Raw genomic sequence first — 25,438 nt, 5'->3', positions numbered from 1 at the left:
CTTCCAAGAAGGTGTTGTGTTTTCTGACTCTTGAAACGAGCATTGAATTATTTAAACACCCCAGTGTAGCTCATTTTTCCATTGAAGAAATACGTGTGTTTCAGGGTTGTCATCAACCAGCTCTGATTTTCCTTTTCTATGTGTAAGTGAGGGCTCTGAATAAGCAGAGGTATGGATATATCTTTCCCTTTTCCTGTTTTAAGCTCTGCATGTGTTGGTGACAGTAATGGTGTCCTTTTCCCCCCCAAAAAAAGAAAATAGGCCTTTCTAAGTCACATTTTTGCCATTGTGCTTACACAGCGATGCCTTATCTTCTTCTTTTTTATCTTCTTTCTCTTTGCTATTACATCCCCACCCAATATCCCACACTCTTATCTGTACAGCAGCTCTGATGACATTTAGCTGTGTCATTGCTCTGTCTCTATTCCTATTTGGTGGTATTTGATGTGATGCCTAAAGAATACTAATTTTCCCATGCCTGGCCATTGTTGCAGGGATGTTATTCCGTGGGAGGGAAGGCAGAGCCAAGGTGCAGCAGTTGTGTGGATTTTCTCTCTGTGTAAGGGAGGGCTGCTACATGTTCTTGCGCTGCTTGTTAGCCAGGGGAAGCAGAGACTTCCAGCTACACTCAAGATTAGCAGCCATTTGTTTCTCAGTTCCCTGCTGAATTTGGTTCCCTGCACTTCCTTATTTCTTAGACTCCCAAATGGGGAGGGAAGAATTGGTTCAGAGTTTATCTTTTACATACACCTGTAAGGGATTCTTCACATCCCCACTCCCTCCAACCCCCCAGCAAAAGTGCAGCACTGCAGTTGTCAACCTTCCACTTTCAGAGTAGGTAACCCAAGTAGCAGGGGTACAGTGAGAACACCTTACACTGGGTTTTGCTTTTGCAGAGAGCCTCCTGTTTGGAGGGAGGAGGATGATCTGTAGCTACACTGCTCAGCTAACCCCTGGCAAACTGACAGTGAGGTTACCTGAGTGTCATTTTGTCATTGCTGTCAGCACAGCAAACAGAACTGTGGCCTGATGCCAGCTGTACCTGGTGCAGCTTTGTCAACAGCTGCATCACTTACCTGGATGCTGAGAAATGGTGGCTGGGGCTAATGTGAGTAACTGAGAGGTTCTACCACTCTCCAGCACATAGACAGACATCTTTTATTACTAAGGAAAGGAAATGGAGTTTACAATTAATTTTTTAATACAATTAAAGGAGGAACCCCAGGAAAAAACATAATATACAAAACACCCATGGTAAACAGAGCAGCTCACCTGCTACAGTGACACAGATATGAAGCTGAGAAGGTCTCACAGAAACCATTTGTGTGCAATTCACTGAATACAGCATAAGGCAGTAGAAAACATGATCCAGAATGTTAGTGCTTAAGGAAAAACTAACAAAATAACCTGCCCATCAAGCATATAAAAACCCCCCGATGCTAGACATACTTGTCAGTGAAATTTTTGGTTTCCTTTAGTTACTGAAAGTGTTACTGGAGTCTGTGGTGATGTAGAAAGGTTTGGTACAGTGCAAAAGACAAACCCTTCTCGGTGAGGCTGCACAATCACTAGTCAGGAGCAGAAGCAGAGCACGGTATAGATAGTGAGAGGGAAAACATGCTGGTACAACTGGCAGAGCTGTGGTGTGGCTGGCAAGGTGGAATTGCAGTGTGGTTATAGGGAAGGATAGTGTTGGAAATGAGCAAAGTTGGAAGTGAATGCCAAAAGAGGGTGGTCAGCCTGCAAGAAGCTGGTGGTTTGTGCTGGAAGGAGCAAGCAGAGGCTGAAAGAACAGGAAACCTGAAGAGTGTGAGACACATCACTCATGCAAGTCCTGCAGTAGGGTCAGGCTGCCTTTTGGAAACACCTGTGTTCTGTTTGCAACCAGAACACACACAAGTGCAATTGTTTCCTTATTCCCCAGCTTTCCTCCTTTTCTCTATCAAAAACTCCTCTGTAAGAATGTTCTGAAGTTCCCATTATGCTTGGTACAATGGGAAAGCAGTAAAAAGATGATGGAACAGTGTGACTCTGCAGGAGTAGAAAGGTAGCAGTGTCTTATTTTTTACTTAATCTCAGAGCTCAATATTCTATAAACCACTTTTAATCCTCCTATTTTCTCCAGCAGTTTCTCAATATGTACCAACTAGGAAAAAAGTGAAATGGATGGAATATGTCTTTGCTGTGCCCTAGGAAGATAAGCAGCTCAAGTAACAACACATCCCACAAAGAGGAGGGCATCGTGCTTTCAGATGCTTTGGTATGCCCTGATAACGTGGATAGAACAGTGAGGGAATGGGTACAGCTTGCAGAGCAAAAGGGAAAACATAACAGCCAAACTCAGGGCACGGTGGAGCTAGGTCAGCATGCAGAGTTGCTTAGGAAGCTTGTTGGGGGTTGGGGCATTTTCCTCCTTTCCCCTCAAAATGAGAAATATTTTTTTCCTACACAGTAGGCAAGAATGTCACCCTGATCAGATGAGTCCTGTCCAATGTTAGCATCCTGTAGGGAAATTCCTTCTAGTCCTGGCTGGGTAGAGAGAACACTGGCAGAAAGCAGCAATGTTCAGTGCAAAGTAAATATCCTTACGTTGCTGTGAGAGACTCCCAAAAATCTGCAGAGCTTTCCCTAACAAGTATCCCACGGCAGATGTACACACAGAAGCAGACCCATGTTTATGAAGCAAGGCCCGAGTTACATTTGATGACAGCAGATACACACGAGATAACCTCTGACTGACACACAAGTTCCAGTGGGGCTTTACAGGTGTGGGTGGGAAGGAATGCACATGGAAGCTTGGCCATGTGTGTGCACAGGTTGTGTGCCCTCACACAGCAACTGCATGGAGGAGCCGTACCTCAGTGCCTGGGTTGGCAAGGCTGTGCTTCCAGGAGAAAATGGTTATGAGAACTTGTGCCACTGCTGTAGATAAGCAATATTAATCAGCTCTTAGGGGTGCTGTCAGAGTCTATCATTCCCTAAAAAGTCTCGTAGCGCTGCAAATAAGCATGAGGCATACAGACTCACTTCCAAGGTGGCTTTTTGCATGAAATATGTGTCCCATCATTGCGTCTTTAGGAGAGAAGGGATGTGTATCTGTAATGGTCAAGTTCAAATCCAAAGTCCTCCAGCACGAAGAACAGATACTTGTGTGAGGCTGAATAGAAAAGAAGTTTTAGCTGCTCCCAGTCGCAACATGGAGGCACAAACTGACAAGATTACGTGTTGGGATCTGGGGTCTCCCAAAGGGCAGCTCCGTGTTACTGAAGGGGTAGGTGGGCATGGGCTCCCTGCTAGGGCTCTGCAGGCCCCTGATTCTCACAGAGGCAGCATCAAGCCAGAGGTGCCTGAAGTCTTGACCTGGTGTGCCATTGATGCCATTCTTCTGCCCCACTGCAGGAACACGGAGGGTCCTCCCAGTTGGAATCCCAGCGACCCCAATGTAACAAGGCCACCCCACAGCTTCCGTGGCATGGGTGGGGGTTTGCATTCATTCACAGGAGGTTGTGTTGTCAGCTGTGGTGAGCAGAGTTTTCTCCTGCTGGCACCCCCTTGCAGAGAGCCAAAGGGTCCATGCAGCAAGCATTGTTGTACAACAAACAGTGGAGTCTGCAGTGCGGAGTGCACAGCATGAAGAACCTGAGGGACTCAAGGAAAAGATTTCACTGATTTTTTGTTTTCTCCCACCTTAAATGTACCCCAGTAATGCTGCAGAGCCGACGAACAGGTATCACCTGCGAGAGCCCTCCACAAGAGGGCTCTTGTTCCCTAAACTCGGGGCTGTTCTGAGCGGACTGTGCAGTCAGTGAGCTGCAGCCTGGCCCAGCGCTCCCTGCAAAAACCTTGGGAACGGAGTGAGGATGACTAACGAACGTGCTTTCCTGTTTAAGCAGCAGTAGGACACGGCTCGGTGCATCACGAGATGGCAGTCGGCCACTAAGGAAGCACAGTTTCCATCCCAGTCCACACACAGAAGCTGTCCCAGGCACTGGAGTCGGGAAACACCAGCCACCTAGAGGAAAATCCTGGCAAACCTCTCTAACAAAAGAGAATGGGTTTGTTCTGTAGGTGAACTCCTGCCACTCCCTTCACAAAACTCCCCAAAATTCATTCTAACCAAAGCTTTAGTATCTGTTCCAGACAGGGCCTTCCCCAGAGGAAAACATGAGTGGGTGGTCAGGTTTGGAAATGAGACGAGTGGCCTGAATGAGAGTTTCCCCTCCTTTCCATCTCAAAACTATTAAACGTTTAGATTTCTGCAGTGCACAACGTGACAAAATCGCAACTTCTAGGACCCCACAGCTGTTGCTCTACGGCATTACCCTGGCAATTCCGCAGGCATTACCCTGGCAATTCCGCATGCTGCGGTGAGAGAGGGAAAATGCAGTCACCTGGATAATGATGTGAATATGACCAGTTAGCTGCTAATCTTCCCTTAAGTCTCCTCACTTAAGTGTCTTTTTGGAGGACACAGCCCCGAAAACTGCTGAGCTTTCAAACCAAAGCAAATATAATCCTTTGTAATCATAAAACCGTGGCAAGCCAGACTTCCCCAGCCCATCTTTTGTAACACACCATTTTCAAAAGTAACTCCTTTTAAAATATGAGTGTCTTCTGGGCAAGTTTGAGGGAGGAGACTTTTCCTTCTCCATTCCTCCAGCTGCTGAAGGGAATGGAGGTATCTCAGAAGTGGACTGGCAAGGCTGATCATACTGGGAAAGCTGGAGTTGTTCTTTTGTTCCCCCCTCCCTTACCACCATTCGGTCAATCCTTAATTTCTATCATCAGTGATGCTCCCATGTTGAGGCATCAGATCAGGCACATGGCTCACAGGGAATCAGCCGGAACCTCTAGGGGGTGAAGCCACAAGTGGCACCTGTGGTAGCGATGAGTTACTTAAAAATTAGCCCAACAGGACAGGCACTAAAAGACTGCCCAGTGTTTAGTTGGAAAGCCCATAAAATGAGCACAGGGGCAAATGGCAGGGGATCACTGCAGATCCTGATAGCTGTGGTGTTTTGAGCTAACATTGCACGAGCCTCTAATGGTATTTGAGAAGCTGTTTTGCCAGGATAAGAGTAAAGAAAACTACCTGCAAATGCAATCTGGTCATACAGATGATGTTTCAGCTGTCCCTTTATCGCTCAAGCGTGCCTTCATAGAGTCTTTCACACCCTCTTCCACCGAATTCTGGCCCTTACAACAGTGAGAACAAACTGAAAAAAAAGATCCCATGTTAGTATTTAGAATCTCAGAAGACACAAAAATGCTGAATCCAAATGTCTTCTTCAACAAAGTTGAGTATAACTGAGAGAGGGAAGAAAGGAGAAAAGAAATTAAAGAAAATGAGATCCTTTAGGTCTAGTGACTTCCATTCTAACTTGGCAGGATTCACCCCTGCAGTACATCTGAATATGGTCAAAGTCTGATCTCATAGAAAGCTCTGTTACAAATAAATATTATCTATATAGTGTCGTATGGATAAAACAGCTCTCCTTAGCACAGAGCTAGAACCTCAGCCTGGCACAAAAACAGGTTGCTACATGCTGAGGTAAGGTCAGAAGGGGAAATAATGATGGAAGTTACATGCCACTAAATGCAGTTTACCTACTGAGTGAAAGAATGCCGGTGTTAAAACAAACTAACTCTTTCAGTGCTTTAAGAGGAATTCAGATCAAGCAGATCCCTTTAATATCTCACCATCCATGACTGAATTTTAGTAGTTCAAGTTGAATCTTGTGCAATTGCGCTCGCAAAATTATGCAACATGAATCCTAAGTTATTTTTGACTTCTAATCGTGGTGCTTTGTGTTTTCATTCTTAAACTACTGCAAAATAGGCCGTGAGCTCCTCCGAGTAGGCGGTTGTGAACCTCAACAAAGCACCTGATTGTTTTGCTCACCACAACAATCACAAGCATCTGAGAACTCTTACTTCCGTTTTGTTTTGCTCTGCCTTTCTATTCTTCCCTCCCACACTTCAGCTCTTTGAAGCATGGCTTTTCGAGCTCAGAAACCACTCTTAGCAACTCATGACTCAGCTTTCCATAGCCCAGAACAACAGAGGTACTCTCAGACCTATTCTGAGGTGCCACGAGAGCTCTTGAAAGGTGACCTGCAGCAGCACCGGCAGGAAGCACTCTTAGGGCAGATACTTCCCTTCCCAGACAGGTGGCCATGCACAGCAGCACTGAAATGGGACGACTACACAAACCGGAAAGTTGGATGGAAGCTCTGGCTTCAGTTTCTTACGCTTCTTACAGTTTCTTTTACAGTTTCTTCCATGCTTAGTCTGGAAAGTGGCTGAACGAAATAGCACCACCTGACACTTGCAAATCTATTCCCCGTGAATATTATGGAAGTGGGACTAAAAGGGAAATTCCAGTTAATGCAGCCATGTGCCATGCTGTTTGCAGGTGATTGCATTCTACCACATGGGTATGCTTTTTACACTTGCTTTAAAAGCAATTCAGTTCCTATATAAAAGGCTATCTCAGAGTGCTCCGGAATCTTGCTAATTTAATGGCAAGGAACCTTTTAATTTCCAGCCTACATTTGTTGAGAGCCAAATCTTCCGATTCCAGCTCATATTCTCCTATAATTAGAAGTTCATTATACATGCAGCTAACAGCACAGGCTGTGATCAACTGTGATTTTCTTGGTTTCAGCCTGCTTGTTGCTTTCCTGTTGACACAGCCCCAGGGAACAGCAGGGGAGGAGAACTGGCACTGGTGTCATAAGGGCACAGGGGTGACCAAGAGTCACCGCGTCCCAGAAGCTTCCTTTCTTTGTGATGAAATACTAAAAGGAAATTAGCCCAGCTTGACTCAATGGTTCACGTTGAAGGGATGTGGTTGATGAGGAGGGGAAAAGAAAAATAGTAATGAGACCTCCACACCTCTGACTTGGGAGTGAACTTGTCTGAAGTAGAGCTATTAGAAGACATGAGCATGACAAACGTACAGGTGTCTGTAAGTGGACTGAGTCCTTGCTGCCCAGAAAATGAGCTTTCCCAAGTGGTCACTTACACCACGGCCAGATGGTGTAAGTGGCCTGAAGATAGGGCCCTCAGTGTGGGATTCTTGTCTCATGACATGGCGTCCCCAGTGACCTGACAGGTCTCAGCTGGGTGTTTTTTATCCTCAGGTGTTTGCAAGGCGTGCTGTCATTCTCCAGGCCTGCTCTGCAAAGCTGCTCACAGGGTGTGGATAAGGCATCTACTGCTGTTGGCTTTCAATCCTACCTGCCTTTATAAATCTATTAAATGTCTGCCCACATCTTCAGGGACTTTCTGGCAAGGTCAGCTTAGACATGATTAGGAGCAACAGCCAACAGATAGGATTTTATTGAAGAAAAAAAAAAATACTCCACTGCCAGCTAACCCTGAGATATTTGAAGTCCCCTTTGCCATTGAAAAACTCTTGGAGACTTGTCTGGAGTTACTGAAGACTTCATAGGATGGGACCAGACATTTTACCTGTGCCATTTTTAGCCATACAATCTAACTCTCCTGGTTGGTGTTCTCATAAAAGTAGGACATTGCTATGCTGAAGTCCATCCTGTGGCCCTAACACTATGTATTTTTGTTACTTTGGCTCAGTGACTTTCTGAGAGATTGTCAGGGTGTGGAGAGAGATCCAATTTTGAAACTCTCAGTGCTCAGCCATATCTATCATGATCACCAAGATTCTTGGCATTTTAGAGCATCTTAAAGCATCTTAATACATAAAAAGGAACCTTTGTGAACCTCTTCATCACCCCTGATTGTGGAAATATTTTGATCTGCTGTCAAAACTCCCCACCACCTCTTCACTTTCAAACCTGAACTCGAGTGTTGCCTGAACACAAAATGTAGGAAAATCATGAGCTAGACTTAGATTTTGTGACAGTGGATGCTGAAGAAAAAAAAAAAAAAAAGGAAATGAGAAAAATGAGAAGAAGGTACAGAAATACCTAGTGTGACAGTAAAGTTTCTATTAATGTGTATCCTACATAGACACTCCACCAGCACTAAGAGACACCTTCTTGAAAAAGAAGCTGCACTTACCATGCCTTGGGAGGTATCTTGCTGCCAGGGTGATAGCCAGAATGAAGGTGATAACGATGATAATTGAAGCAGTAATGACATTATAAGGTGGAGGCACAGGAGGAACAAAGCAGTCGTTTGTTTTTTCTGAAACAGGAGAAATAAAACATAAATAAAGGGCCCAATAAGACACCGGCATTTTCATGTAAGGGCAGGTATGTAAATTTCAGTGCTTCTGGCCAAATTCTAACTCAGATATTCAGCCTGAAAATGGACCTACTCAATAAACAAGCAAACAAACCTGGCACCTAAATTTCTTCCATCCACCCACATTTGCTATGGGCTGAAATTTTTAACACATCCATGGAATGTAAAAAGCTGGGTCTTTGTCCAGAATAGGGCTGTGACAGGAAATATTTAAAAACACACAAGCTGTTTCAGGGAAATGACCTAGGCTTGGTGGAAAAGTCTGAGTCCACAGCTAGAAAGCTTCTGTTCTCAGAGGTACTCTGCAGCTTTCCTTACTGTTTTCATCAGATTTATATCTATTTTTTTTCCCCTTTGGATTCACAGGTGAAGGAGAATGATGCATTTAACAGGCTAGAATAGAAATTTTTTTCTGCATGGCAGGAACAGAGTGCTGTGGCAGAGTTCAGTTTCAGTGGGTCTGAAGCCTTTGGCTTTTCACCATTGGAGATGGTGGAAAATCCTATTCTACCACTGGGATTTTAGAGTAGATACCGGGGCCATTCTTGTACAGGACAGGACTTCCTGCATGTCCATAGGTCTCCAGACCTATGTGCACAGACCTTCAGTTCTTCCATCATCTGCATCTGGCACAGGTAAGCATCATTCCACTCCTAAGACTAGGAGCCTGATCTGCTGTTCAGCCCTCCCCTCACACTGTAGGGGTTGCCTTATACATTTACCAGAGGCTCTATTCTGTCTGAAAATCACTGTTCATGAAAGGTTTGTTTGGAGGATCGTTTACACCATACCAAAATGGGAGCGGTTCCACATCCTAAAAGGCAAAAAGTGGGGGCTTTGTGACTGCTGTGGCTGTCACTGTTGACTGCACCCTCCTCTGATCACTGGTTTTTTTTGTTGCTCTCTTTTTCTATGTAGTGAGCTATTCATAATCTTATTCTCCCTTCATTAGGGACATTATGCTCTACATCCAGCAATAGCCAATATTCATAAAGCACTAGTTCCTGGCGTTTGTTCTGAAGCTGAATGGCACCTCTCCCCACAAGCCCCTTTGATTTTAGTGAGATAGATGAATAAGATACCTTGATGAATAAGGTACAATTCCCTAGGAAAAATACTGCTTCTCTATCTTCCCTTGAAGGTGCCCTTACCTCTACAGTAAAAACATCAAACCCAGAGACATTTCAGAATACTTTTTTGGTAACAACATTAAAAAAAATCCTTTTGGTTTTACGAATTTTCTTGCAAATCCCCTTCTGCTGCAAAACATCTGGAATGTCATGTGCTGCCTTCCCTCGTGCTGTTTCCACTTGTGCCTCAAGCTTTTCAAAGCACAGACTTATCTATTATGCCATCACTTCTAAGCCATGCTCAGTGATGGAATTCTTTTCCTACAAGTTAACCCTACGTTACATTTGAAAGCAGAATTTTGTCTAGACCCCAGCTGACAGTTTCTTTCACCGAAGCAGGGACAAACACGCTTGTTAAATTAGGAAATTCTTTCAAAGTGCAATCTGTGGCTTTTAAAGCACACGCGCTTCTCAAGTCCATTCAAATACCAGGCCTGTGTCACACAGCTGGCAGCAAGGCCATGTTGGTACAGAGGGGCACTGGATGGTGACAGCCCCAGCCTCTGGGATCCACCAAGTGTCACATTACTGGATCACAGCAGGATCCAGTTCAGCTCTCAGCCCAGCTGCAGTAGAGCAGCATGAAGACAGCTGCCTCTGCTTGTCAGTCACTGTTGTAACTCTCCCTTCCCACCCCGGCTGTCTTCCAGCCTTTAAAATATTTTGGTGTGTAGTTAACAGGCAGGATCATTGGGTGATCCTTGCATGAACATCTGCAGAAAATCTACTGCATTCTCAGAGGCAACTCAGCAGATTAAACAAAATGGCTTTGTTACAAAAAACATTAATAAAACATACTCAGAAGCAAACTGGTGGACTTTGCAAAGCCATTGTATTCAACGGAGCAAGTGATGTTGACATCCTTGGTCACATTGAGCACCAGCTTTCCAGTGACGTTGTATGGGCTGAAGCTGGACTCGGACACCCAGGTGGCATTCCACTCCATGGACATGTTGTCGAGAGCTCCAGAGATCCTGGGCTTGGGGAAACCTCCGTGAGAAGAACATATTATCACCATCTCAGTTGACTCGCAGGAATCAGCGGACACTTCTGCTGTTATGTTGGGCTTGCTGAAGTCAGCTGGAGCAAGAGAGATTTGGTTACCTTTCTGTCAGGCCACTGCGAGGGTGGCAGTCCTCGATCTCCCACGATCAAAGCAAAGACTCCCCCACAGGGCATTCACCATGTCTTCCATGGTTTCTGCTGCCCATGGTCTAGGATACCAAGCAACCAGTCACTAGCGAAAGAAGCTTGCTCAACACTGCGTGGCTGACCAGCGGCAAGCAAGGAGAGACACAGCTTTCCTTCCAGGCCTACTGTCAGCTGAGCAATATGACACTGCCATCCAGTCTGGAAAATCCCTTCAGACATCCCAACCTGATTCCAGCATTTCCCTTTCCTGATCTGCACATAGCTTGATCCCACTTCACCAAAGGGAGCAGAAGTCTGCCACAATTATTACAGCTGGCCTGTTAAGACAGCAAGGGGATTTCTGGCTGGAAAGAAACTGCAGTATTTGTGGACAGGAAAAGAGATCCGTAGTTTTATGTTTTTCATGCAGTTAACTCCTCACCCCTCACAGTTAAAAAAGGGTGCTGGCAGTACACTTCCCTTTTTTCATACCAGTTCCCAGAAAGATCACTAAATTTGTCTCCTTGCACATATGCCCACAATGCCCTCAGACCAGCAGGAAATGGCCAAACCCCAGGAGCTTGTCTATTTTTTGTTGTTGCCAAATCTCCTTCCAGATGTGGAATGCTCCTTCACTGACTTGTCTGGAAGATTCATGTAACTCTCTGCTGTTAAAGGTATTCAAATGCATGTATATATTTATATATGTCACCAGTACCTCTGTCTTTGGTTGAGATCAACTGCCACAAAAATACCAGTGGAAATAGAAAATGTCAATGGAACATTTTGTGGCCTCTAAGAGAAGATTCGGGTTCATTTTGAGCAAAGGAACTTGGTTTCTTTAATGTAAAAAGCCTCAAAGCTCCATGATGAATTCAACCTTAGGCTATTGAGCTGCGGTGCAGCCAGCCCCACAGAGCCTGGGCCCCACAGGGGGTTGGATTCAGGGCTGGGATGCTGCCATGGCCACACCATTCCTCTTTTGGCTTGAATGCTTGACAGGTACCAAGGGCTGGGTCTTGCTTTGCCCCAAAGACAGCAGGGGCTGCCTCAGGCACCCACCAGCTGTGGTACCTGGGGAGAGCCCCAGGAGGGATCCTTTCACAAGAGGAAGGCAGCAAGGGAAGAAGGTTGAGCTGGTGGTAGGAAAGAAATTTCTGTACCTGGGGTAGCTTCAGAAAGGTAAGAAGGGAGGCTGCTGGAATGGAAGCAGTTAACACAACTTTCAGCACTCTTTTAGCCCTCCTGGTGGAAGTCTATCTGCTACAGGATGAATAAGCTTGGAAGAGTGTCCTTTACCCCCAGAAGCTGGCACGGGAGAGCCTCAGGTGTCAGGAGGCAATGCACCTACCTGTGACAAAGAGGATGACGGACTCGTCACACACGACAACGGAGTTGCGCTGAACTACACACTGGTAAGAGCCATTGTCCAGGATCTCCATGGGGGAGATCCACAGGGTGAGGTTCCAGGGGTCCATCTCTGTCCGGTTCTGGTACCGCTTGTGACTGGAGATCATATTCCCCTCTGAGTAGGCCAGCACCACGTCTGTAATGTTCTTCTGCCAGTAGACCCGGTACTTGTGTAGGCTTTCTGAGATGGGGATTTCATGACAACATGGCAGGCTGACCTTTTCCCCCACTTTGCTTTTGACTACTTTCTTCTCCAGTGCTTGGCCTGCAGGTGAGGGATAAACAGAAGTCAGGGAGTCAGTGGTACAGCCTTGTGCCAGGTCTCTTGCCTAAAGCTCACCCCTTTTGGCTCTGACTGCTCACATCCCTCATCACCCACCGAGCTGTTTTACAGCTTCAGCTCTGCACTGAGGGGAGCCCTCCCTGGGCATTGCCTTGAACATCGTGCCCCACTCCTACTCAGGATCACGGCCCAGCGGGCACACAAGGATTGCTGCATGGATTGCTGAAGGCAAAGGCAGGAGAGCTGCTTGTCTGAACGGAAATTTTGCTGGCCCCTATAAAAACAGGGATAGAAACACACATCCACAAACTGCTATCTCTTCTGTTCTCCCTTTTCAGAGCCCAGTGTTTGGAAAATCTGTGTCATTCCCTGGTGGGTTCCCTGCATACCTAACAGGGTCACAGTGGACTTTTTGTTCAGGGGGGCTGGGGGATTTTTGGAAGTTACTTTTTGTAAAAGAAAAAAAAAAACAACAAAACTTTAAAGATCCCAGAAACTAGAATCAACCCTACAATGATGAACAAAGGTTGCAGCCACACTATCATCAGCCTTCCAGCATTAGCAAATGAACAGCTTTGCCTAGTTTAGCTAGTACAAATTTATCTTTGTGAAAGCCCATGGGCCTGCCTTGGGATGACTTGGAACCCAGCACAGGTGTTCCCTGACTCCTGGCCAGTGACTGTGCCAGTCCCATACCTGGAGTACAGCCATGTGCCAACAACAATAAGCTGAGACCCTTGCAGGGTGAAATTAGGTACAACTTTGACCATGTGAGCAGTAATTCCCCTTCTAAGCACCCTGCTCCCACAATCAGCCTTGCTTTCCCACTCCTTCCTCTTTCCAGTGGGTAAAGGTTCACAGGGCCTGACATCTGAGGGAGCAGCCTAGCAAGGAGCTCCTGCTGCTGCTGAAAGGTGACCCAGCATGAACACACAGCCCTGTGCTGCACCACAGGGCAGATGGCTGGGCTTTCACCTGAGTTAGTGCAAGCCTGGGGATGATGTGCACCCAGCTTTGTTAGTCCAGAAGATCAGGTTGCTTTCTGTCTGTCCTGCTTGCCTCAGCCTCGCTGCCTCAGCACTCATCTCCAGTGGTGGAAGTGGGATATGAATCTGTTACACTCCACTGACTGAGAGCAGAAAAACAAGGAAATTGTGGGGAAACACAAAAGGTGGAAAGGATTTTAGGAGTGAGAAATAAAAGCAGGCTTCAGAAAATAAAGCAAAAGGATTTAGGATTCACCTTTGTCTATGAAAACTAGAAGAAGATACAGTTATGAAGCACCAAGGACATTAAAACAATGGGTAGGGTTTATAGGTTTGGCCTAGATAGATTTTGGAGTTGCAAAAAAATATGCTTATCTTAGCAAGATAGGTAAGTTTAAGCCTTATAATGGGATACTGTATATTGTTATGTCAAGGCATAACAAGCCAGTATTGTATTCAACAGCTGTACGTGCGCTGTTATGAATGGGTTAAGACAGCTGTCTGTAACTTTTAGAAGCATGCTGATTGGATAAGAAGCTTTTAAAAATGCTTTGCAATCAGGAAGTTGTTGGATGTCCTTGGCAGCACGAGCTTTGTACCAACTCTGTCTCCACTCGGTGTGTGAGACTGATAACAGAATAAAATAATAAAAGGCTCCTGGAGCTCCCTGTCCTATTTGTCCACGAAGACAAAGACAAAAGCTTCTTATCCAATCAGCATGCTTCTAAAAGTTACAGACAGCTGTCTTAACCCATTCATAACAGCGCACGTACAGCTGTTGAATACAATACTGGCTTGTTATGCCTTGACATAACAATATACAGTATCCCATTATAAGGCTTAAACTTACCTATCTTGCTAAGATAAGCATATTTTTTTGCAACTCCAAAATCTATCTAGGCCAAACCTATAAACCCTACCCATTGTTTTAATGTCCTTGGTGCTTCATAACTGTATCTTCTTCTAGTTTTCATAGACAAAGGTGAATCCTTTTGCTTTATTTTCTGAAGCCTGCTCTTATTTCTCACACCTAAAATCCTTTCCACCTTTCGTGTTTCCCCACAGAAATAGCTGTCTTCAGGACAGAAAAGATTCAGATTCCATCTTCTTTCTCTGCAGAACACATCTCAGTAAACATGCCTGAGAGAGGAAGCAGGAGATCCTGACAGGTGGTGTGTCACTGATGGGGACAACACAGCATCACCCATCGGTGCAGGGGAGAGCCAACGTGCAAAGCCTCCGCCTGAAATGTGAGCTGAGCAACGCACAAAGCTGAGCCTAAGAACTGCCACCCCCCCAGCGAAGTCTGGCTGATGCCGTCTGCCTCGTGATAGTCGCAGCCTAACTGCAGCCACGCTATCCAGAGGCAAAGTGCAGCACTCAGGCTGCGACATTCCCATTCAGCCGGTGTCCAAGGCAGCCGCAAGCTGGTTGCCTGCCAGGCCTCATTTGCTTAGCAGCGACTCACAGACCCTGGGGTGACTCACAGACCCTGGGGCCGCTGTCACAGCACGACCCCTGTGGCACAGCCCGGTGACTCGATCACAATCCTACAGCTGCCAGTGCTGGAGGGAGACAAGCAGAGGCTCAGCCAGTGCCCCGCCACAGCTGGATCTTGGGGCTGCTTGCTGGAGTAAAGCCCAGACACAAAGCCTGGGACAGAACATTTAACAGACATGTAGATGTGGCACTTAGGGACATGGTTTGTTGGTGGACTTGGCAGGGCTGAGTTAAAGGTTGGACTCAATGATCATAAAGGTCTTTTCCAACCTAAACAATTCTGTGATTCTGTGAAATAAATTTCACTCCCCTCCCCTGCTGCACACCCACCCCTGTCCCACTTACACACTACATTAATTCTGTAGGAAACACACCAAAAAATACCGTGGAGGTCCTGGTGACACTACGGAATGTTTTAATATTAATTAAGTAAAATAGAATATGTAATTAAAAGAGCAACTTCTTATTTAACTGGTTTCCCTCCACTCCACTGGTCTTCCAAAGGGAAAGTTTCAATTTTTTCCCTCCACTACCTGTACTTCCCCTTCTAATGCATTGCAGATCCTGAGAAACCAAACTGGGGCAGACCAGGAGCTGCTCAGCACACTGACCCCTGTCAGCCATCAACCGGTAGCAAAATGAGAGAAAAACGAATTCTTCCACACAGGAGAAAAACTGCCTTGTCTTGCCAACCTTTGGCAGCCTGAAATTCAGGGATTTCTTGACATCAGCTTTTTAAATGCTACTGCTAGACCTACCCTGCAGGAAGAGTTCTTGCCCTTTAAGGAATGCCCTTTTAGGAATGCACATATATTTTTGGCTTTCACAACATCCTCTGGCAACTTGTGCAGTCTGATTACCTGCTGTGTGAGAAAGCATTTCCTTCTGTTCACCTTAAAAGCAGCCCACTTCAGGCTGTGATTTTTGAAGTTCTTTCTCCTGCACCTCTGTGTGCATTTGTATATATGTGTGTTTTTATCTTTGACCACATCTTTGCTTGCTCTCACAGTGCAGCTCTTACTATTGTTGGAGAGACTCAGAAGAGCAGCCAGACAAACATCCAGTCAAACTTTGGGATTGATAAAGACCATTTTCTATTTTCCTTTGCAGCAATAGAGGAAGAGTAGGCGTACAGTAAATGTCAGGGTGACATCACATCATGAGTTACATGAGGTTCTCCCTACTTGCCCCTCAGAGTCTCCTTTGCAACCAAAAGAAGAACAAAAACCTTCTCAGGAGTACATGTGCAGGGGCTGGAAACTCCTGCTGATGTCATGTCTACCCTTAAAAGGCTCTGCACCCTTGAAACTGCAACCTGAATGCTGCAAGCCTGAAGGAACCAAAGTCCATGAAGAGTCATTCAGCCCTACAAAAGTCCCCTTTCACTTTAGAGGCGAACTGCAAAGCAAAAATGAAAACCCAGTTCTGTGCCATCTCTGTGCTGAATGCTCTCTGCAGCCAGGCTGTGGGGAAGGTATTCAACATGGAAATAATCTTTAATGACTTTTCTAGAAAAAGATCCCTCCTCTTCCTACCCCTCTGAAGCCCACTCACTCTCTTGCTGCGCACACACATCACTCTGCCACTGGAAGCCCATGGCATGTGGCAATGCTGAACTGCTGGAAGGGCTGACTTTCTCTTCCCTGGGCAGAAAAGCTTGCTTCATTCAAACCATGCCTGTGCTGCAGATTCCCCATACAGGGCTAACTGGAACAGAAAGGTGAGTATAGAGGAGAACTGTTTTTGCTCCAAGAGTCAGGAGAGCTGTTGAGCCTGTATCCCTGTTTCCTGCACTCTTTGCCCAAGCCTTGACTCAGAAATTCCCCAGCCACAGAGAGCTTTGTTATCCTGACCGCACATGCGGTCAGACAGCACCTGAGAGCAGATTTCCTCTGGCACTGAAGTCTTGCAGAGACATTTGACAATAAAAGGCAGCTAAAGACCCAGCAATGCTCTGGAGAAGCAGCATCAAACTGTTGGAAACCTCCTGATAAATCCTGGTGAACAGAAGTTCCAAAGCCATTCTCTTTCCCCTGTGTTCCCCATTTCTCTGCCCTTCTGAGCCTTGCTTTGCTTTTTTTCCTTCTGGTTCCCTATTTATCTTTGCAACAGCAGCTGGTATCTCTACTCATCAATTAATGACATCACTGACTCTGCCTAGGACTATGCACCTGGGATTCCTACTCTGCAGGTAATTCTGCAGCTCAGACCTCTCTGTGAATAGCACACACCCCAAATTCGCATGATTTATCCTTTGGGGGCAATGCAGTATTTTACAGGGATTTCCAAGCAAAACAGACCATCAGAAAAATCAAGACATTTTGAAAAGCTGAATCTTTCAAAGACTAGACACTCCTCCTTGATCTTTTCTTTATAACAGGTGATTTTACCAATGAGGAATGAGATTCTCCCCAGGCTTTCCATGGAGTCAAAATTCAGCAGACATCCTGTGCTACATGGGAATACATGACATGCTTTGTATTTAAATCAGTGACTCCTGTGAATACACTGATGACAGAAAGATTCTGTTAGATGCCCAGATAACCTCTGTGTGGAGACATTGGTTCAGAAGAACATAAAACCTCTGCCTTTCTCTGTGTTTCGCTGTAAGACCCTGTGCACTAAGAAAGATGGCATGAAAGAGAGAAAAGTGGGTGCTATAAGGCCCTGCTGGCTGTTGTTTTCACAGAGTCTGTGATTGCAGATTGTTATAAATAAAGTGCCGTGGAATAAAATCTATTTCTTTATTAAATTTAATTTGGCTGAATTTCTTTACTTCAAGATTAACCCAGGCCTGACAAGCCTCTGAGGCTCCTTTTTCACAGCAAGTTCAGGCATGCAGAGAGGTCTTGGCAGACCTAAAAAGGAGGAGTGGCCCTTTCCCCTTACGCAACCCCAAGCTCAACCTTAGATCTCAAACCATGGGCCTGCTGCTTCTCTAGGCTTCGTTGGGAAAGCAAAGCAGCCGCAGACCCAGATGTTTTGTGCAGGCCAAGTTCCCTTCTTCATCCCAAATGTGGTTAGAGAGGGGAGCAGAAAAGAAGGTGTCCCAAATAAAACCAGCAATGCACTTCATTCAGCAGTGATTCCACTCAGTTCCCTGTGACAGGATTAATCCTAGTGTATGATGATGTCAGGGCAGGTCTGAGGTAGGGAAATGGTCTGAACAGGTTTCTCTAAAAGTTCATCCCTGCTTGCTTCTGTGCTGTAACCTCGGGGTGCCCAGCTTGGGGCAGCATAGCAAGGGCATGGCACCCCTTACATGGTTCTAAGTGCTACCCATCTTCATGCTGCCACATCCCTCCTAAACAAAAGTCACCTTGGTTTGCCCAGCTCTATACTGTTGATTTGGCAATTATTATAACACTCCCAGGGTGTTTTGGTGTCCCACTCCATCAGCAGCCTTCATTCCATTTTAATGCTGATTTATTTTGTGTGTGTTTGCACATGTTCACCTTTAGTGAAGAAATCCTTGAAGCCATGAAGTGGCTGTGAAAACCACCGTGCAGAGCACGATCTGCAATTAGCATCTGAGAAGACAAACGGGAATCTGAAATACTTTGGTAGATGGGCTCGCTGCAGCGCTGGGGCAGCTCCAACTAGCTGGCACCTCTTGCTCCAGATCAAGTTTCGATACTTGTGGAGATAAGGATCTCCTGCTTTCTGAGTCACCCTGGGACAAGTCCGCTGCCCGGGTTATGTTCAGTCTGCTGAGTTTGTTACATGAGTTAAATCGCAACTCTGCAAAAGTCACCTGCAATTTTCTCATCTTGGCACCAGGCAGGAGGTCAGATCCAAGCAAGGAGCTGGATATGGAACCAGAGGTATTTGTGGATGGGGACTAGACCGTGTTTAAATCTTTTCCCCCGCTGCAGAGTGCTCCACATGGGAGCTGCTCAGGGAGGAGAGGATGGAGACCTCCCTTATCTCCCGTGCTGCAAACCAGCAGGGACATACAGCCGTGGGGACGTCTTTGACTTGGAGAAAGGAGCAAAAGGAAGAGTCCTTCTGAACCTTCTCCCTTTCTCCATTCCCAGCCTGTGGAATGTGACCCTGCTAGAATAAAAAAAGGGGGAGGGAGGACTAAATCTGGATGTCCGGAGAAGATTTGCATATTTTAGTTCCTTTAGAGATTAAATTCCTGTATCTTGCTCAGCACTCTTTCGATTTCCCAGTTTGGGGGCAGAAACTAGATGTGGCATTTGTGTAAGATGGGCTTGTGGGGGAGATTTGTCACAAAGTCAGACAAAAATAAATTTGTTAATTTTTTCCCCTGCAGACTGTCTCTTGCTGACAGGCTCACTTTGTACTTCCTCTATATTTATCTCCCAGCTGAAGATGTTCTCAGATAATTTTCCTAATTCCTCCAATACCACTGCCATGCATGCTGCTGTCCTCACAGCACAGTTTCTGAAATTGAGGTCCTCCCCACTGCTTAAGGCTGTAGTTTTCTTCAGTGCTTACTAAATCTCTGTCCCACATGCTCCCCAAGCAGCCAGCCCTCTCTTGAGACTGATAAAAGGTGAAAGTGCCCAGTAATTAGGAAAACCAAGCATGATACCTCTCACATAAGCCCACTTCAAAGTCGAAAAATTACAAATTTATATATATATATTTTTTTTTTTTTGCTGCTGAAGTTCTTGCCCACAGCCATAGCAACACTCACCAGCGCAGCTAACAGCGCTGCAGGGCTGCCAGCCATTACCTTGTTAGAAAAACTGGTCTGTGCTCAGGCACCGACTCACGGATGCTCTGCAGACAGCCCTGACAGTCACCCCGCAGCTGGAGGACTGGCTGGAGGAGAGATTACACAGCCCCAGATACAAGCGCAGTGGAGAATGGCAATTAACTGGAGGACACTCAGGAAACGAGACCAGAGCAGTCCGGAGGGGTCTGTAAGCTACAGAAGCTGTGGAGGGAGTGAAATGAGAGGCTCGGGCAGGTGCTGCTGGAGGCACCATCCGGGAGGATTGAGGGCAGGGCGGCGCAGGGAAGGGGCTCTCTCTGCTTTTAGGAACCAGTGTCTGACAGCGTGCTCTGTTCTCTCTGAAGCACTTCCCCCGGCACAGGGATCAAATCCTTGTCTGCAGGGCATTTAAAACGGCACCAGAGGGTAGCTGCTAAGCCGAGAGCAGCGGTGTGCAGAGAGACTTCCTTCAATCCTCTTTTCTAACAACTTTTTTGATGTGATATGGAGGAAATTGGAGCTCGCCAAAAAGGTGGATGTCCTTTGAGTGCAGGATAGGTAGAAATGTCACCATTAGCCATCACTCAGCACTTTCTTTTCAGTCAGAGAGTCCCCTGGGACCAATGATATTTTAAAAGCATAACAGCGAAAAAGCAGAAGCAAAGCCTGTGGCACTTCCGAGTTGGGAAAGATTTACGTATTCTCAAATGAACTCCCGAGACTCCCAGTGGTGATGCCCCTCCAAAGGGACAGAATAGCTACAATTAAACATAAAGTTAATCTATTTTAAAACAAAACTGACCTCCTTCTGCCAAGTGAACAGACTTCACTGCGTCCAGCACACCTGCCTTGCCACCCTAGGAAAGATACCACATCCACAAGTGCACAGCATTTATACTGGGAAACACATGTTTAAAAGGAAGGAGAAGCCTTCAGCCTGGAGAAGAGAAGGTAGCAGGGAGACCTTAGAGCAGCCTTCCAGTGCTTAAAACGAGCCTGAAGGAAGGCTGGAGAGGGACTTTTCACAAGGGCATGTAGCAATAGGACAAGGGAGAATGGCCTCAAGCTCAAGGAGGGAAGGTTTAGATCAGATATTAGGAAGAAAATTATTTACTGTGAGGGGGGTGAGGTGCTGGCACAGGTTGCCCAAAGAAGTTGTGGATGTCGCAGCCCTGAAGGTGTTCAAGGCCAGTTGGGATAGGTCTCTGAGCAACCTGGTCTAGTGAAAGTGTCCATGGCAGGAAGGTTAGAACAAAATGACCTTTAAGATCCCTTCCAACACAAACTCTATACTTCTATGAGAATTTCTCTGACTGTGGAAATTCTCCCCCAGCCTGGCACAACCTTGGGATGCAGCCAGACAACAAATTCACTGATCTCATGCCTCCCCCACAGAAGTAGAGCGGATCTAGCTCCCCTTTCCCTTCCAATCCCCCTTGCAGGGCTCTCCAGAGCGTGGTTCAATACACCAGCCTAAAAAAAAAAGAAAAAAAGGAAACTTCCTGCTAAGCTGGAAGGTGAAGTAGATCATCCAAGGATCAGACATGTGCAAAGAAGAGAAGGATAACATAGCCAGAGAGGAGCAGGATTGCATCTTTTGGTGGCAATGACCTGTTTGTACCCCTCAACTGTGATGCCTGCCTGCATCCGTCCCGCTCCGGGGTGCACGGCATCAGTGTAAAAACAAACTGGCTCTGACAAAACTAACTCACCACAAGAGAGGCAGAGGGATAACATCAGTCATTTATGTCAGATTAATTACCCCCATTAAACCACACTTGGAACTCAGAATTAAGCGATGAGCAGGAAAGGTGTGAGGGCATAATTTCTGCTGGTTATCTACCCCAATTAGTAAAAGCATCCACCTCGAACATTGCATGCTTAAATGCAGGAATGCCCAACGTGCACACTGCAAAAAGGATACAAATGTCTCAGTGATCCAAGAAATGCAAAAAAAGCTGTTGCTGTCAGAGCAACACGAAGTCACTGGAGCTATCTGGGTTCATTGTGATCTAACTGGAAAAAGGAAATGATGTGGGTGAAAGGAACATTTGACCCACAGCCTTAACAAACTTGGTAATTAGGCTTTTAACTGTATTTTGTGTGTAAAAATGTAGCTTGAGTAAGTTTAATTTTCTGTGAGTTTTTTTCCTCAAGAATTCTTTCATTTAAAAAACAAACAACAGAAGAAATAAAAGAGTCTATAAGAAAAAGCAGTAGGCTTTAGCTGGTTTTCTGTTTCTCCAGACAAGCTCTTACAGCAGGTTTCACTCTGGATAGACTGACAGACAGAAAAAGGAGTTCCTTAGTTCCGCTGCCCTTGCTTTTAAATAAAGACTTTTTTTCCCTGGCATGTCTGGAGCAGAAGGAGACAGAAACTCATCTGAAAAAAGAGATTAAAACAACAGCTGAAGGCACTAAGAGGAATAAGTCAGAAACTGAATTTGCATCCAGTGATCGAGTGGGCAAATCCGGTACGTAAAGAAAAATTTCTGCCATCTCCGCCATGAAATCTGCCCCAGCACAACCCGTACCAGAGCTGGCACAGAAATTAGACACCAAGCACCTAAAGTTCATTGCTAGACACTTCAATATTTAGGGGTGGCCACAAAACAGGGAATCTTTCTCAGCCCTTGTTGTCCCTTTCTGAAACCCAGTTCTGAGCTCTTTGTTGGGAGTAACACTAGGGAAGGGGATTCCCAGAGTGAGTTACTTGTGAGCCAGTGCTTGCTCACAGAAATGGATATTCCCCCTCCCTTCCCAACTCTCCAGTAACTTAGAAAAGCTGTAGGGAATTTTCCTCAAAACGTCCCAGAAAATTTCACCCCTGGGAAGAAACCAAGAGCTAAGTGGTCCCCAGCTGGAAGAAAAGACTCCAGGGAAATTTAAAAATACTCCATGGACACAAAGCCAGGCTTGCCGGGTCCCTGCAGTCAGTGTCTATGCTTTGTTTGCACACAGGGCAGGGAAAGGTCACACTGAGGGACTTCAAGCTATATTTTTCTAGTATAACAAGCCGGGACTGAGAACATCCTACAGTTTGTAGGTAGGTGTGAAGGTGCAATGGCAGGACAAAACCAAGCCCACGGGGATACCAGCAGTGCATTCAGATCATAAATAAAAAACATGGTTGTTGTGTAACCAAGGTTCTTCTGCCACTTTGTGCTGAGATAACAGGGTGTTGTTCGTGGACATCAGTGTCTCCAGCAGCAGATGACATCCCAGAAGCAGCTCTAAATTACACTGGCATTTCAGTGGGGCACCTCAGGTGAACGTCAGAGTAACAAAATTCAATTCAAAGGAAAATAAATGGATCTACGTAGCTTGCACATAGATGAATTTCCTATGAAATACAACCTTCAAACCATCCCTTTTAATTAAGTTCCCCATTAATGCCTTCCACTACTATGATGTGAAAATTCAGCCTGACATTCCCTCTGTTACTCTTTCACTCACATGGGCTTTACAGAGGGCACCTGTTTCCATCCTAGAATGTTACCTGACTTTTTGGAGTGCTACATCAGTGAGGTGTGCCAGCATCAGGACACCTGGGCTAACCCAAGGACAGCCAGCCCTGACTGTGCCTTGATGTGGTCATGAGCAGTCCCACGTGGGGTCGACCCTGTAAAGGCCAGCTGTGGTGACTCGCTCAGTACTGTGTGGGAGGTCACTGACAGGGGGATGGCAGACACCCAGGGCTCCACTATTTTGCCACAACTAGGTCAGAACTCAGTCCTAGTGGTCCCTGTGGGCAGCCTTGAGAAGACATCACCCAAGAGCACCAGTAAAGCTTTTAAAATGCAGTCCTTTGTGGGTACTGCACCACGTATGTTCAAGGAGCTCTAATGTAGGAATGCTGATCTTCAGAGAGAAATGGTTCAGAGTGTGTGTGAGTGCACACAGAGAGAGAAATAAGTGCATCAGCTGTCCTGCTCTTATCAGTCTGCCAAGCCCCTGCTTCTGAGGCACTGGGACTTTCACAAACGTTTTGCATGAGAAGCATCCAAAAATTATGCCCCAAAAGTACAAATATAGGAACACTTAGTTTTCTATTACCAAGCTCCTATTTCTAGTAGTGGATATTAGCATGCATCAAACTATACATCCAGCTATACATCCTTTAGCCAAGGAACCAGAATCCTTTTCACAGAAATTACATGACTGGCGAGTTACCATATGCTCGTAATTACACTATTAACATACCACAAGCTCTTAAAGTACTGAGAGAGAAACAGTTCTGCTCATGATAGATTGTTTGCCTGATGCAAATACAGGCAAATTACATCTGTGCTTGACAAATGCTTCGCAAGCACAGAGGGAGGGGAAGGACTGAAGGGAAGAGGAAGAGCAGAAATCCCAGAGCGACATTTGAGGTTGTTGCTTTCTTTACAAGTGAGCTCTGTGATTAATTCCCTCCTAAATTCTCCAAGTTTTGTTTTAAAATTCTGAGACTGAAACTCAAAATGAAACCCGGCATCAAATATCTCCCAGTTTCACAACAGCAGCATGAAAAGCTCCTAATTTTGCATCACTTGATTTTTAACGAAAGCCTCAGTTCAGCCCAGGTTTGCTCTAGAGTATCATTAGCTGCAATGAAACACTAAAATTGACAATAAGCACAACTTATTTTGCATCCACGACCAACTCCAGCTCAGAAGTGAATTTTGTGTGGTTTCCAGGTTAACACTTCACACATCTGAGAAGATGTAAGCCTCATCTCAAGCCTCTTGAAGTGAGGAGCGATCTGTGTGAGCTTTGTGGCAAGTCCCCGGAAAAGGACAGGGGACAGCCCAGGCAGGACTTCAACAGGGATTTGTGTTGGTGGAGAAAGAACCCACTCTGCTCTGTGCTGAGCTGCCCAGGAGGTGCAGAGCACTCCAAGCTACCACCTTTCCCTGTCTTTCCCACCATGCACCCACTTCTAACCATCCAAAAAGCTGCAGAAGCTGCAGAAACCCCCGCCGCTGAAACCGAAGCCCAAGGGGCTGCGCCACATGCTCCCCACAGACATCAGGTGACCAAAAACACCCTCATTTCTCTCCCCCTGGCTGGGATGGGAGATCACCATGCCCCTCTGGGAGCCAGCAGCCTGGTGCAATGGACCTGGAACGCTGAGAGCTCAGGGCTCCCCAGTGCAGTGCCAGCCACCCCAAACCCTGACCTGGGCTCAGCCCTGGCAGGAGGCACCAGGTGGGTCCTGAGGGCCACCATCCCTGCTGACCATCACATGGGTGCTGCTGCTGGGACCCAACCCCTTCCCACGGCCACACTCCAGGCAGTCCTGCTTACCTATCCCAAGGCAGAGCAGCACGAAGAGCCCGAGCCTCAGCCACGTCCTCAACGCCGGCGCCGGTGGGGAGACGGGCAGGCACATCATCTTCCTGTAGCTCCTGGCTGGGAGGAGAGGGGAATATGGTTTAGGGAACGGTGCCTGAGGAGTCACAGCACCCTGCTCCGTGCCCCTCTCCTTCCTGCCTGCTGCCACCACCAAAAATCCCGAGCACAAGGCCAGCCTGCCCCGCTTCCTCCCCTGGTACCTGCCGTTTCCCTGGTCGAGCGGCACCGAGGCCACCCCTGAGGCAAGGGACGAGGCAGGGGGCTCAGTGCCAGGCCATGGGTGCCTGGCTGCTGTCACAGGCTGCTGAAACTCTCCCTGGCAGGGCGCAGGGGGAAGTCTTGGTGCTGGGAGGCTGCTCAGCCTCCTAAGTCACCTCACACCGCCCACGGCTTCCTCGCAGGGCGTGGGTCAGGATGCAGCGCCCGCCGCCCCCGTCGCCCCAAGAGGCATGGGGCTGCCTTCATCCCTCGGGATGCTGTGGGCGTTCCTCAGCCAGGAGGGTTTCAGGCCGAAGGGCCCTGCCTGTGAATGTAAGTGTCAGGCGGTGCTGGGGGCTGTGCCAGTTAAAATGCAACTAAGTGAAACCCTGATGCTACTTCGGGAGTAGCGGTATAAAATTATGTTTGAAATAAAAACAAATGCCTGTACCACCATTTCAGGCCCAGCTGGACAGAATCCATCAAGAAATGGATTTTCCAAAGAAAATTTAAGAAGGATTGCTTAGGCTGCATGTGATGGATG

The 25,438-nt window shown here is 46.5% G+C and overlaps 1 protein-coding gene across 3 annotated transcripts; it reads right to left on the bottom strand.

Moving 5' to 3' along the window:
* Window positions 1-1,135: 1,135 nt before the first annotated feature.
* LOC125321409 (T-lymphocyte activation antigen CD80-like) lies at window positions 1,136-24,982 on the bottom strand. Of its 3 annotated transcripts, none has more exons than XM_048294208.1 (7): window positions 24,897-24,982; window positions 24,649-24,753; window positions 11,845-12,168; window positions 10,161-10,442; window positions 8,047-8,172; window positions 5,090-5,216; window positions 1,136-3,639 (listed from the first exon to the last, which is right to left on the bottom strand). In XM_048294208.1, exons 2-6 carry the CDS (start codon window positions 24,734-24,736, stop codon window positions 5,110-5,112), a joined length of 927 nt encoding a protein of 308 aa, XP_048150165.1. In that variant the 5' UTR covers window positions 24,737-24,753; window positions 24,897-24,982; the 3' UTR covers window positions 1,136-3,639; window positions 5,090-5,109. The 3 variants fall into 3 exon arrangements, with proteins under 3 accessions (XP_048150165.1, XP_048150166.1, XP_048150164.1); XM_048294209.1 differs by having other exon boundaries at window positions 1,136-3,647; window positions 5,093-5,216; XM_048294207.1 differs by having other exon boundaries at window positions 5,093-5,216.
* Between the last annotated feature and the right edge of the window lie 456 nt (window positions 24,983-25,438).

The sequence above is a fragment of the Corvus hawaiiensis genome, chromosome 2, assembly GCF_020740725.1.
Source record: "Corvus hawaiiensis isolate bCorHaw1 chromosome 2, bCorHaw1.pri.cur, whole genome shotgun sequence".
NCBI classification, from domain to species: Eukaryota; Metazoa; Chordata; class Aves; order Passeriformes; family Corvidae; genus Corvus; species Corvus hawaiiensis.
Note: the sequence above shows the minus strand (reverse complement) of the source record. Positions and strands in the feature narration are given on the sequence as shown.

Bases quoted from the DNA above. Each gene is read 5' to 3' on its own strand.
- LOC125321409 (XM_048294208.1), bottom strand. From the start codon at position 24,736: ATGATGTGCCTGCCCGTCTCCCCACCGGCGCCGGCGTTGAGGACGTGG. The intron at 12,169-24,648 runs GTAAGCAGGACT...CCTCACCTGCAG, and splicing joins GCTGCTCTGCCTTGGGATAG to GCCAAGCACTGGAGAAGAAA. The intron at 5,217-8,046 runs GTAAGTGCAGCT...CTTTTTTTTCAG, and splicing joins AAGATACCTCCCAAGGCATG to TTTGTTCTCACTGTTGTAAG.